This window comes from Kogia breviceps, chromosome 6 (assembly GCF_026419965.1).
Source record: "Kogia breviceps isolate mKogBre1 chromosome 6, mKogBre1 haplotype 1, whole genome shotgun sequence".
Classification (NCBI taxonomy): domain Eukaryota; kingdom Metazoa; phylum Chordata; class Mammalia; order Artiodactyla; family Physeteridae; genus Kogia; species Kogia breviceps.
In genome coordinates, this window is record NC_081315.1 from 8,338,704 (window position 1) to 8,352,263 (window position 13,560).

General features: G+C 42.6%; 1 protein-coding gene across 10 annotated transcripts in view; it reads left to right on the plus strand.

Annotated features, from left to right (window-relative positions):
- Positions 1 to 13,560, plus strand: part of HERC3 (HECT and RLD domain containing E3 ubiquitin protein ligase 3) — a 130,508-nt gene that overhangs the window by 58,198 nt on the left and 58,750 nt on the right. For all 10 annotated transcript variants that reach the window (XR_010840961.1, XR_010840962.1, XM_059066832.2 and 7 more), the window contains 7 exons: positions 1,567 to 1,643; positions 5,248 to 5,372; positions 6,995 to 7,054; positions 10,110 to 10,221; positions 10,654 to 10,843; positions 12,197 to 12,360; positions 12,481 to 12,594. Coding sequence is in view for 8 of the 10 variants with exons in the window: in XM_059066832.2 (XP_058922815.1) it covers positions 1,567 to 1,643; positions 5,248 to 5,372; positions 6,995 to 7,054; positions 10,110 to 10,221; positions 10,654 to 10,843; positions 12,197 to 12,360; positions 12,481 to 12,594 (842 nt within the window). In the remaining 2 variants the exon portion in view is untranslated. The remainder of the gene's footprint in view (positions 1 to 1,566; positions 1,644 to 5,247; positions 5,373 to 6,994; positions 7,055 to 10,109; positions 10,222 to 10,653; positions 10,844 to 12,196; positions 12,361 to 12,480; positions 12,595 to 13,560) is intronic.

The following is a 13,560-nucleotide window of genomic DNA, read 5'->3' on the forward strand; positions in this document are numbered from 1 at the left end:
GAGTGACTCGAAATAATAAATCCAGAAGCTTAAATGCAGCTGGAGAGTCATTAGAAAGAAGTGTCATTTAATAATTAATTTTGATTTTGAAGATGATAAAATGACACACTTCTGGCTTGATCAGAATTTTATTTTAACGGTAACAGTCATAAGTTCCCTGCTGGATTGTAAGAAACTTCAGTACAGGGATGGAGTCTTTTCCTCTTTATAAACCTGGCATATAGCACAGGGCCTGGCACAAACTCCTCACTCAGTAAATATTTATGGAAGGAACATATGAGCATCTAAAAATGTAGTGGAACTTAAAATGTAAAATAAACAAGATCTTGTTTAGGTGATGTTCCCCAAAGTGAGAGAATGGCTTGGTGTCCTCTTCTCTATCATTCGTAAATTTCTTTTTCTCTAAGGCATTGTACGCATGTTAGGAATGCATATATTTAAGAAATAGACCAATGTAAAAAACTCAAACCTTTTATAGGTTAATTTGAAACCACAAAGTTTTTGAAGTTTAATTACCACATAACTTATGTGATCATAAGTCTGTGCTTGGATGTTTGCCAAAGTAGGTAAGTTTCCATCTGTTATGTGAATGCCGTGGTTCTAGGCATTGCTGCATGGTAATGTGGGGGCACAGAGGGAGGCATCAAGGAATATTCCGGTTAGAGGAGGTCTGAGCTGTGTCTTGCAGGATGATCCGGAGTCTAGCCCGGTAGAGGACCGCGAGTGGGTAGGCAGCGGTGCGTGCCATGGACTTGCGCGTTCCAGGAGCACCTTTCCAGTTGTTCTCTAGGGGGCGCCATTTATGGAGAATCCCATGTGCACCGGGGGAGGGAGCGGAGCCGGCGTGGAGGAACGAAGCCGTGTGGTGTATTAGAAATGAAGGCGAGGTGTTGGTAGGGGTGTGTCGGCACGGGCGCAGCGTGATGGGAGGCAGAGCTGGGGTAGGATGTGGGGGTCCTCCGGAGGCGAGCTGCCTCCTGAAGGGGCTGCAGACCACCGCCCTCAGGTGCCGGATGATTTCTTAGCAGATGTTGTGCTCTATGGTAGTGACTGTTTTAACCTTCAGGGCGGTGGCAAGACAGAGCTAGAATGAAAAACAGAAACGAGGTCAGGACTAGCTGGGAGTGGGAGCGAGGGTTAGAGTGGAAGATACAGTCTTATATGGTTTTGTTTTTTTTGTTGTTGTTGTTTTTTTTTTCGGTACGCGGGCCTCTCGCTGCCGTGGCCTCTCCCGTTGCGGAGCACAGGCTCCGGACGCGCAGGCTCAGCGGCCACGGCTCACGGGCCCAGCCGCTCCGCGGCACGTGGGATCCTCCCGGACCGGGGCACGAACCCGCGTCCCCCGCATTGGCAGGCGGACTCTCAACCGCTGCGCCCCCAGGGAAGCCCTATGTTTAGTTTTAACTGAAGTAGAAACAGCCCTGGGAAGAGAGCCAGGGGAGGAGGTTTCTTACTTCTCGGACATAATTAAGTGGATAGGAAACCATATTTTGGAGTATTAGAAAAGGGGAATCAAGGAAAAACGTTAATTGTTGAAAAATATGCTCTTGAAAATTTTTTTGACAGATCGCTTTAAATATCATATTGTTAAGCAGATCTTCTCTGGAGGAGACCAGACTTTTGTACTTTGCTCCAAATATGAGGTAAAATTTTCTTTTGACTATTATTTTGGGGGTGGAATAATGGTGGACCAATATTTATTTTAAGAAATAACTACGTGAGAGCAACGTTACTCTTCGTTTCTACCAATTTTATTATGCGAAAATAAGCCAACTAAACCTTGAGGTAATCTCCGTTTTGCTTCCTTGAAGTGCCAATAATTTTCTTGGTATTTTAATCACAGAGTTCTAATTTATAATTGAAAACTATTTATTTATATCTGGATTTGTCCCAAAAGAGATTTAAGGAGGCCTTAGACGGTTCACACTTACTTTGGGCTTATTTGACTCTGCATTCTTTCCTTCGCTGTGAAGTAGCCACTCTGGGTTGGTTTGATGTGATTTGAGCCTACGCGAAGTGTAAGAGGTGCCAGGGTATGCAGCTCCCCTTTGTTATTTATCATCTGCTCGTTCGCCACGCTAAAAGCTCCTCAGGTTGCCTCCTGCATCACTGGGTAAGTCAGGAAGAATGACGTTCTCTCAGGGGTGGAGGTCGAAGAGAACGTGAGCCAGGTATCTGTGACAGGGCTTTTTAATTCACCCCCCTCTCTGGACGAGAAACATCCATCTGAAATCAGCACCACAGATTTGTTTTCTGCCTTCGGCACCCTGCCCCGCTCTTAGGCTTCCTTTCCTCTCTCCCTCCCTCCCCGTCTCCTCCCCTGTCCACCTTGCTTTTATTCACCAAGCACTTAGGGAGGACCGTGGTATGTAGTGCATTGACCCTTATCTTCCCCTGGAGGAGCAGGGAAGGGCCCCGTTGGTGGTGACAAAGGAATCAGAATAGGTCGGAAAGAAAATGAGGGTCTGTGGCCACAAGGGGCCTTGTCGCTGCTGGAAGCTCTCCGCCTTCCTCTGATACTTCACCGTCTTTGAATACGCGATGTTCTTGCCTCCTAGTCGGTGTCAGTCTGTGCCTTTGGTATTAAAGGTTGTGGTGGAGTCGGAGGCTGCAGGTCGGACAGCTGAAACTGACGATGAGCTCTTCTCCAGGTCAGGCTCCTGGAGGAAGTTATGTGGAGTGCAGCCATCTGGGGTGATCTGGAACCTTTGCTTTAGACCTGTCTCAGGACCAGCTTCAGCGCTTCCCAGAGAAACCTTGAGAAAAGCTGAGACTATTCTTTGTTCCTTTAAGATGCTAATAAAGCGAAATATGAAAAGCCCTGAATCTCTGCAGGGTAATGTGTCCACCAGTAGTAGAGTTTGAAGTATGCATTTCCCTATGAAACTGGCTTCATTAACCAACTTCAATTTTCCTGTGAAATTCAACATAAAACTTTGTTTCATTTCTTTTGTAAATACGGTATCTGATATTTGTAGTCGGCTTTTAAATTTACTGGAATTAACACTGTTGGGACTGGAGAACAAAACGTCGATGAGGAGGAAGTGAAAGGAGCGCATGTTGTTGGGGAAATTAAATTTTCCAGGTTAAATTTTAAACAACTGTAAGAGTTGTATGCATTAAAAATGTAAGATAACAACGAAAAAAGAAAGTAAAAATAGAATATGACTTAGAAAAGTATTGTTTGTTCGTTTGATTTTGAAGTATAATTAACCTACAGCAGTATTTTAGTTCCTGGTACACAACATAGTGATTTGATATTTCTATGATTTCAAAATGGTCACCACAAGAAGTCTAGTTACCATCTGTCACCGTACAAAGATATTACGTAATTATTGACTAAGACCTAGGAGTCTTAAAAAGATGCTGTTGTCTCTAGAGATTCTGATTTGACTTGTCTAGAGTGTGACTTGGCTGTCGGGACTTTTGAACCCTCTGGTGATCCAAAGTGCAGCCACGGTTGGGAAACACCGACGTAGACCAATTATTTCTTTAGGGGGCTGTATGTAATTCTAAGGTATGGAAAATCGATGCTTTTTCTTGAGTCTTTATGTGGTTCTGAGGTTGCACTGCATCCAAGGCGCCTGTGGTTTATTGGACTTGGAATGAAGACTGACAGAATAGTTCTGTGTTTATATTTTATTTGTACGTATGTGTTCGTGTCTGTGTTCAGCTACCCCTTTGAATGGGGGAAGTAATTAAAATGTACGTAATGACAGTGGGTCGCAAGACCCTGGTGGAGAGGCGGACTTGTTTGTGTGTTCTCAAGCGTCTGCTTTGTCTTATAGGTTTTCTCTGTGTAATCCAAGATGGCTTTTGTTCTCTCCACAGATGTCTGTGGTCATTTTCGTAAAATAATGATCAAGAACAGATGATCATAAACTTTGACGAGCACCTCTGATTTGTTACATGCCCTTTTCCTTTCCCCTTATAATGATATCTAAACTCATAACTCGGAGAAGAAAGCCAAGAAAATTTACTCAGAAAGTTGTGTTTTTATGTGCAGGTGCAAAGGAGAAAAAGTGATCGTCTGGTTAATGCTTTAATATTACTTTTTTCCTCCTTTTTCGTGACAAGTACAGGAGGCATAAAACACTCTCAACTTCTTAGTTCTAGATCAAGAACCGGATTTGGGGAAAAGAAGTTGAAAAGAGCAATTTTAGGAAATAGAAGTGCTTATATTATTATTACTTTTTTTCTTTTCTTTTTTTTTTTTTTTTTTTTTGTGTGGGCCTCTCACTGTTGTGGCCTCTCTCGTTGCGGAGCGCAGGCTCCGGACGCGCAGGCCCAGCAGCCACGGCTCACGGGCTTAGTTGCTCCGCGGCATGTGGGATCTTCCCGGACCGGGGCACGAACCCGTGTCTCCTGCATCAGCAGGCGGACTCTCAACCACTGCGCCACCAGGGAAGCCCTATTATTACTTTTTAATCTCACTGAAGAAAGGACATACAGTGCAGCGCTGGGCAGCGTTTGGGATTTTCAAGGCCATTACTGACATGGCCTTTTTGTTACCTTTCTTATAAATTCATAGCTCTATACTTTGAGCAAGACATGAAGAGGCATTACGTTTTCAAGGATTATTTGCAGTACAGACTGCAACTGAACTCTGACTTTTTATAATACATTTTGTTGGAGTTTGGTCGACAGTTGCGGCAAACGATGAGTAATTTATGAGCCTTGGTGTTGTGGTGATTCAAAGCAGAGCGGGAAGCAGCCTGAAGAAGTCGCCTGGGTTCGGTATCTCTGGGGAGTGTGCTAAAGGGCCGCCCCAACTTCACAGCTCCCCGTGGGGTTGGCCGAGGCCTCTGTTACACCGAGCTGCTGTCCAGCTTCTCCTTTGGCCCAATCCTGCCTCCTTCATCCTTAAGGAAATGTGGTTCTAAAGCAACCCCCGCCCCTAAACATAAATCTCAGGCTCAGAGTCTGTTTCCCAGAGGGATCGCACAGGTTTCAATCCCGCTGGAGGCAAGGGGACTGGGTCCCGGCATCGCGCCCTCACCTGCTGCTGGCTGGGAAAGGACCGAAGCGCTAGCCCAGGGCGGCAAGCTGGGAGCCCTCAGGGCTGTACGCTCTCGGCAGCTGGGGGCGTGGGCGCCTCCGTTCTGAAGGGGGGAGGAGCTGGCAGTGCACCCCAGCTCCTGCGTGTAGGTGAAACACAAAGTGGGGGGTATATGGGGAGAGGGAGATGAGAAAAGAACCATGCTGTTACACGGTTTCTCTTTTTCATTGTTCTATTTACTCCTTCAGAGTTCTTCTCCTGCGGTTGACTTCAGGGTGATGAACCAAGCACAGTACACCAGTTTAATAAATGACGAAACCATAGCAGTCTGGAGGCAGAAACTCTCAGAACACAACAATGCAAATGCAATCAAGTATGTGGTTGCTTCTTTTCATTTGTTTTCAAAGTGTGTTGGAGCTTCCTAGCTTAGTGACTTTCCCTACTTCCATATTGAGGTTGTGAATATCAATGGAGTTTTTTACATTTTAGGGGATCATTTTGGGGGCACATGTTTATGCAGGATTTGGTGCCCTTAGACCCAGATAACGTAATAGGCTGTCGGCCCGTTTTTCTCACAGGATGTATTCCTCAGCCTCCCTTGTTTGGATCTTAATCCTGACTGATGAAGGCCCGAGTTGGCCTTTCTGCTAAGAAAACTCAGTGTTATTGTTTAACTCCGAGAGTTTCTTCAAATGCATATTCCAAAGCATCCTAAATCTAAGACAGCTTATTTTACCTAATTCGAGTAATTTAACATTTTCACATTCAGAATGATCAGCTGAGATAGTAATTCGGTGTCAAGTAGAGACAAAAGTACAGTTGAAGGACTGAGGCCTTTCAGCAAGTTTATTTCATTCTTAAAAGAGATTTTTTTTTTTTTTTACATTTTTACACATTTTATTAGCTTTCTTCGGCTTTTCCATTTTTCTGCAGAGTCTAATTCTTGGGAATGAATGAATCAGGCTGCATATTAGGTGGTGACGGTTCCCAGAAATGTGTATAAAGCGTCTTGCTTTATGATAGAGATCGTAGTGGAGCAGACGCCCAGGGCCCTAAACGTTGGGCACGCCAGGGCGGCAGCTTTTTGAGTGGAGGACCCTTGGGAATGCCCTAGAGCACCTCCGTGGCCGCCCTCCGAACCCCTCTAACTTTGGGTGCTTCTGCTGGGACGCTCAGGCCGGAAGGTGGCAGGGAAGGGGCTGGGGCACTAGACTCACCGTGGGAGGGGTCTGGGGGGGGCTGAGACCTCCTTGGCTGGGACCTTGACGCTTTTCTAAGTCTTAGTTTTCTTATTGACAAAAGGACAGGATGTAAGCAATGGTCTCTAAAGGTCTTTCCTGACCCGGACTCTCTGACTAGTAGAAGTTGCTGTGATCCCCTCCTCAACCGTATATTCGTTTCATTCCTTCCCTTTTCCTTGTATTACATAAGAGAGTCCGGGGTTCCTGACTGCAGTTTCACCCAGGGTCCTCAGAAACTAGCGGTTCCCTCAGAAACTAGGTAATCTAGGTGAGAGGAATGGACACCTCTTTCACTTATTTTTAGTTTCTTTCTCAGATGGGTAACAAAATAGAAGGAAGTACTTGTATGGTTATTAATTCGCGTAGATACTTTCTGTGTTTGGTAAATAACAGCTCAGCTTCTCTTTTTTTGTGTTCACTTTTGGAGGTGAGGTGGGGAGTGTCTCAGATGATTGGTAGGAAAAGAACATTCAAGATCATTATTATTAGGCCCAAGAGTTTTCTTTTGGTAGCTTGGATACTGTCTTTTTATTTTATCTTAACATGACTTAAGGAGAACTTAAGCTCTTGTCCATTTTGAGACACGACACAATGTTTCTCTAAAGCAATGTACATTTTCCATGCCTTCACCTGGGGAAGAAAAAGGGGCTGTTAATGAAACCCTGGAACAGAGGACTAAACCTGTTGTTTAATGCTTAAACAACCATTTATTTGTAATTATTAAAGGCGTCCCTCCCTTTTTCTTCCTGAGCAGCAGTGTCATTCAGATATTATCTTCTGCAGCCTGTTGGAATGGAAGTTTTCTTGAGAAAAAGTAAGTGATTTAGAGTCTTTAAAAAAAAAACAAACCCCCAAACCCACATGTGATGCAAATACTTACTCAGCAAAGGCTGTGAAAGACTTCTCTTCTCTTTGATGGTGGTTGGCCTTAATTCAGTGGATGAGCCAATGATTCGCACAGAAATTGGGACGCCCAGTGATGAGGGGAGAGAGGGCAGAGCCATGCCGACTCGTGCGTCGCTGGCAGAGAAGCAGGTTACCAAAGAGAGAGGCGGCATCTCAGAAAGGGGTGGTGTCGTCAAAAGTGAGATTTCTCAGGATATTCCAAAATGTTCATCGTATCTATTCTTAAATTCTTAATTAACAATCTCCTTGGTTTCTTTGGTTTGCTTCCCATAGTTTTTTCTTTTCTCAAAAAGAGTGAATTTAGGGAAAAAGGTCCCAGGAGGCTTCAGGGACTCCTTGGACTCAGGGCCAGCCCAGCCCACCAGGAAATTACATTTGGCCTGAACTCCCGGGTTGTAAATAATGTCTCTTTGCTAGGCCTTATCCCTTCTGCAAACGTCCCCCTCAGCAGCTTGCTGCAGCAGAGGGTCGTGTCATAGGTTTTGACCTTTGGTGATCCCAAGTCCTGACCATCTTCCTGTCCTTTTCCTGCCAGCGACGAGGCTAATGAAATCCCACGAAGACTTAGACTTCGGTTCTGCGTGTCAATCTCGTCTCCCACTCCGTCCCTGCCCCAGATTCTGTCCCTAACTGGGTTGCAAGAGATTGCTTCAGAAACTGTTCAGCTGCAGTTAAAGATTGCAAAGTCATTGACTTGTATCGTTAGGGCGCCTGACATGAGCTCATCTCGTTCCTTTCAGAGTCGATTCTTCGGCTTTTCCTCCGGGGAAAAATATTCTCTATTGTGCTCACGTTGGTCTTTTAGAATAGGGGTTCTCAACCCGGCTGGTTTGCTTCCCGGGGGACACGGACCAGTCTCTAGTGACACTTTTTTGGTTGTTACCGTGGTGGAGAATATGCTACTGGCATCTAGTGGGCAAAGGCCAGAGATGCCGCTAAGCGTCTCACAATCCGATCCACCCAGAAAAGAATGATCTGACCCCAAAAATCAATAGCCCCAAGGTTGAGAAATCTTATCCTAGAAGGGCAGCTTTTATGAAAGTTGGGAACGGCTCTTGGCCGGATTTCTTAGGCAATCCATCCTTAGTATCATGGATTCTGTAGATTTGTGGGTAAAACCTTTTTTTTTTTTAAACTGGACTTTGGTGGTATTTCTGGAGTTCTGCTCCTCCTGCTTTACGTAAAATACATCGTAATAAACCAGTGAAAATGAAGATCCAGTTTAACAAAGCATAAATACATGTAGATAAAATATTTTATTTTTTCATAACAGCATAGCAGAAGGTACTTCTAAGCATATGGAAGGTTACATATGGAACATTGGAATTAATTTCTATGTTTTGGGCAAATTTATTTTTAGAATGGCAGTAACAAAAGATCCAACAAACAATGCCTAAGTAGCTCCTCTTCTTTGACCACTTAGGCTCCAGTACATATAATAATGTTTTTTTCAAGTGCTAGAAACTCTACTTCGTTTTTATAGATTAAAACAATGATGTCAGATGGTATTAAAACTATCTGAATGTTTCTGTTACGCATAAACAAAAGGCTGTTTTGCAGATACATAGTTCTTTTGTAATTAGCCGATGTGGTATGTTCAAGAGTGGGAATTTAAAAGAGACATTCTCCCAAGTCTCTAAAAAACTAAGAATTTATTTAAGGTTAGAAAAATGATTAGTTGCTAGGAAGTTAAAAAACAGTAGCAGTGAGGGAGGTTGGGAGGGAGCGAGACGCGAGAGGGAAGAGATATGGGAACATATGTATATGTATAACTGATTCACTTTGTTGTAAAGCAGAAACTAACCCACCATTGTAAAACAGTTATACTCCAATAAAGATGTTAAAAAAATAAAAAACAAACAAACAAACAAAAAACTGTAGCAGTGGAATTAGTCCTTGAGTGAATGTAATCATATCCCTTGTGTTAACTGAGCGAGGCATTAACTTTGCATTTATTGTAGATCTGATTTTTAAAAAAAATACTTGCTTTAAACTTGGCATTTGTTGATGAGTGGGCCAGTTTGCACAAGGGATGTTTTTTGCACCTAGGCATAGCATCTATGTCTAGTTCAATGTGCCACAATGACAGAAAGAGTCAAAAATACAAAAGTAAATCAGGAAAATAACACTGTGCATATAAATTTCAAGACACCCTCAAATTGAAACGATGATCCTTGTACTTTGACTTGAAGGAAAAAAGACTTGAAAAAATATTTTTTAAAATTAATTTATTTTTTATCTGCGTTGGGCCTTTGTTGCTGCGCGCGGGCTCTCTCTGGTTGCGGCGAGCAGGGGCTACTCCTCACTGCGGTGCGCGGCCTTCTCTCTGCGGGGGCTTCTCTTGTTGCGGAGCACGGGCTCTAGGCGCGCGGGCTTCAGTAGTTGTGGCTGACGGGCTCAGCAGTTGTGGCTCGCAGGCCCTAGAGTGCAGACTCAGTAGTTGTGGCGCACGGGCTTAGTTGCTCCGCAGCACGTGGGATCCTCCCGGACCGGGGCTCGAACCCGTGTCCCCTGCATTGGCAGGTGCATTCTTAACCACTGCGCCACCAGGGAAGCCCAAGACTTGAAAATTTTAAAATCATCTTGAAAAAGGGATTCTAGAGAGATTTATTCTGTCAGGTTTCCCCAAAGTTAATGTTTTTGTGCATCTGGTCTGCCAGGTCACATTTAAATCTGATCATCTGATCAGTATGCAGAGTACGTATTTTGTTGACAGCTTTGTAATTCCTACCTATCAGAGTGTGTGCTTTGTTTTTCTTTTATTACATATTTTTTTAAAATTAATTTTTATTAGAGTACAGTTGCTTTACAGTGTTGTGTTAGTTTCTACTGTACAGCAAAGTGAATCAGCTATATGTGTACACATATCCCCTCTTTTTTGGATTTCCTTCCCATTTAGGTCACCACAGTACAGTAAGTGCAGTTCCCTGTGCTATACATATTTTTTGTTTTTGTTTGTTTAGAATTGATGAGCATTTTAAAACAAGTCCCAAAATCCCCGGGATTGACCTGAACTCAACTAGAGTGTTATTTGAGAAGTTAATGAACTCTCAGCACTCCATGATTCTAGAACAGGTATGTTTTTTTTTTTTTTTTTTTTTTTTTACTTTTACAAAGTGCGTGCTTAAAAATGCATTTTTGCATTGAAGTAAGTTGACTTTCAAGAGAAAAAGAAAGAGTAGGATGAAAAGGCAGAAGTCTTGTATAAATCATAACTGTAAAATATTCACTTTGGGAATTTGACCTGCCTTTAACTTTCTCTCTGGCTTAAGTTTTTCTAAGGAAATGTTCCCCCAGAGTGTAAGGTCTGCATGGGCACAGATCTTTGGCTTTTCTTTTCACTGATGTATCCTGAGTGCCCAGACCAGTGCCTGGCTCATAGAGGGTCTTGAGTACGTACTGAATGAATGAGAGTTGAGAGTCTCTCAAATAGTTTATGAATTTAGAGATCAGGTAACTAGATCTCAGGTGTGTTTGCATTTCTCAATACTCTTTTCTCTCATGCAGATCTTAAATAGCTTTGAAAGTTGCCTGATTCCTCAGTTGTCAAGTTCACCACCAGATGTTGAAGCAATGAGAATCTACTTAATACTACCTGAGTTTCCCCTGCTCCAGGATTCTAAGTATTACATAACGTTGACTATTCCCTTGGCTATGGCCATTCTGCGGCTGGATACAAACCCCAGCAAAGTCTTAGGTGATTTGCTACACTGAATACCGGGGGTTTTGTGCTTTTTATCTTATGCGTGTGACCATTGGCTCCTGGTGGATTGACATGCAAGAATCTGTTTGTTGCTATTTAATATCCTTAACACTTAAACCTTTTCTTTCTTTGCTGTTAATTTCTAATTTGCAGTTTCAACAAATCGAACCATTATTTAGGTTATGTGAAATGATTTACACCAAACTCATCTTGATTTTTAAATATGCACGAAGTTAGACTATTAGACTTCATTTTTTTCTCCTCCTACACTTGCTAGTGGTTCATAATGCCTCAGAATTAGTGTCCATCTGTTGTTTTTTTTCTCTTATACCTGATTTAGGGGGTGGGAGTGAAATGAACAGTTGTGGTGTGGTACACAGGTCTCCAGAAAAGGAGAGGAAGAAAATGACACAGTGGAGACTTACCAAATGTTTGTTTTGTTTTTCTTTTTTAGGAGAGTTGAGTCCACACTGATTTTTGCAGGCTCCGGACACTTTGCTGAGATAAGAACCTTCTGTGTTCCTCAGTGAATTGGAGAGTGTCTCTCATGGGAGTAGAGCCTGAGATGTTTTTATTAATCAAATGCAGAACGTCTGTCACCTGGCTTTTTCCTTTTATTTTATTTTTTCCTGGTAACTATTTTTTAGGTATTCACTGCAGCTCGGTAACTTCTGCGTTCCACGTGGACTAGGATGTTACTTGAGTTGAGGTCTCCCCATGAGTAAAGAGGCCTGTGTGGCTCAGGATGGAATACTGGCTTTCCCATGTTGCTTCCACCTTTTGTAGAAGGTGGAACCATTCTACAGATCATCATGAAAGCACTAGTAAGATGTTAGTCCTTAATTTTTTTTAAGCTCAAAAGCCCTTTGGGGCATATTTTCTCAGGTGTGCTAACAGACTGTGAGGTAGAGATAGCAATCTTTGGAGGAATGTTACCTGACTTTTAAAAGTTTGGGTTTTTTTTTTTTTTTTTTTTTAACAGGACTTGGGTGGTGGCTGAGAAGAGGGCTAAAAGGACGAGGATATGTGAATGCTCCTGCCTGAAATATGTGCCTGAGCATCTTGTCCACATGTGCCCTTGGAACTGAACTTATAGATTAGCCTTCTGGATGAGTCCTTGAGGAAAAATATCAAATAAAGCTTTATAACAAAGCTCCAGGATTCTTGTACAGCTGCCACTCTCTCCAGAAATGCTTTAATGGATTCTTTTTAAAGTTAGTTTTGGGAAACTGTTTTAGACTAATGCTTATCTTCTAGCTGGAGCAGTTTTTAGCTAGTAGGCAGAAGACCTACTAGATACTTGATGAAGGTCACATGTTGAAACATGTCTTTCCTTTCTTTCTAAAGATAACTGGTGGTCTCAGGTGTGCCCGAAATATTTCATGAAGCTGGTAAACCTCTATAAAGGTACAGTCGTTTATCTACTGAGAGGAAGAAAGACATTCTTAATTCCTGTGCTGTTTAGCAATTATATTACAGCAGCGCTCAAGCTCTTGGAGAAGTTACACAAGGTGAGCATAGAGAAGAGCCCTAGGGGAGAGGTATGAAGAGATAGCAGTACCGAGATGTTCTATGCAAAGCCATTTCCCAGTTGCCTGGGTCTCAGTTGTCCTTGTTTTTTTCTTCGTCAGGTAAATCTGAAAGTGAAGCATGTGGAATATGATACATTTTATATCCCTGAGATTTCCGGTCTTGTGGACGTTCAGGAAGACTATCTCGTGTGGTTCTTACGTCAAGCAGGCACGGTGAGGACGCATGTAAAGCACGTCTCAAAGCTTTCTTCTTTTCTCAGGGTACAAGTAAGGGCAGGAAAAGCACATCTGAACTCTCAACTTTGTCCTTGACTTTGCTGTTAGTGCTATACCTGTGTTTTGTCAGCTGGCTTTTGCATTTTTGAAACACTGAAGTGCTTTGAGTAATCATAAGCAGTCACAAATGGGTAGCCACCCAGAGCGGCATAAATTTCAATTAGTTGCCAACCTGAGAGAAATGAAGGTATCTAAAGTGGTCAAGCTCATGGAAAGTAGAATGGTGATTGCCGGGGTCTGGGGAAGGAGGAAATGGGAGTGTTGTTGTTTAATGGGTATAGACTTTGTTTTATTTATTTATTTTTTAAATTGAAGTATAGTCGATTTACGATACTGTGTTAGTTTCAGGTGTGCAGCGCAGTGATTCATATATCTGTATCTGTATATGTTCCTTTTCAGATTGTTTTCCCTTATAGGGTCTTACAAAATATTGCATATCGTTCCCTGTGCTATACAATAGGTCCTTGTTCTTCATCTGCGTTGTATATAGGAGTGTGTATACGTTCATCCCAAACTCCTAATTTATCCCCCCCCCTCCCCTTTCCCCTTTGGTATCCACGAGTTTGTTTTCTATGTCTGTGAGTCTATTTCTGTTGTGTAAATAAGTTCATTTGTATCATTTTTTTAGATTTCACATATAAGTGATATCGTATGATGTTTGTCTTTCTCTGTCTGGCTTACTTAGTATGATCATCTCTAGGACTTTCAGTTTTGCAGGATGAAAAAGTTCTGCAGATACAGTGCACAATAATGTCAATGTCGTTAACACTGAGGAACTGTACACTGAAAGGTGTTAAACTTTATATGTCTTTTACCACAATTTTATTTTATTTTATTTTATTTTATTTTTTTATTTTTATTTTTTGTGGTACGCGGGCCTCTCACTATTGTGGCCTCTCCCGG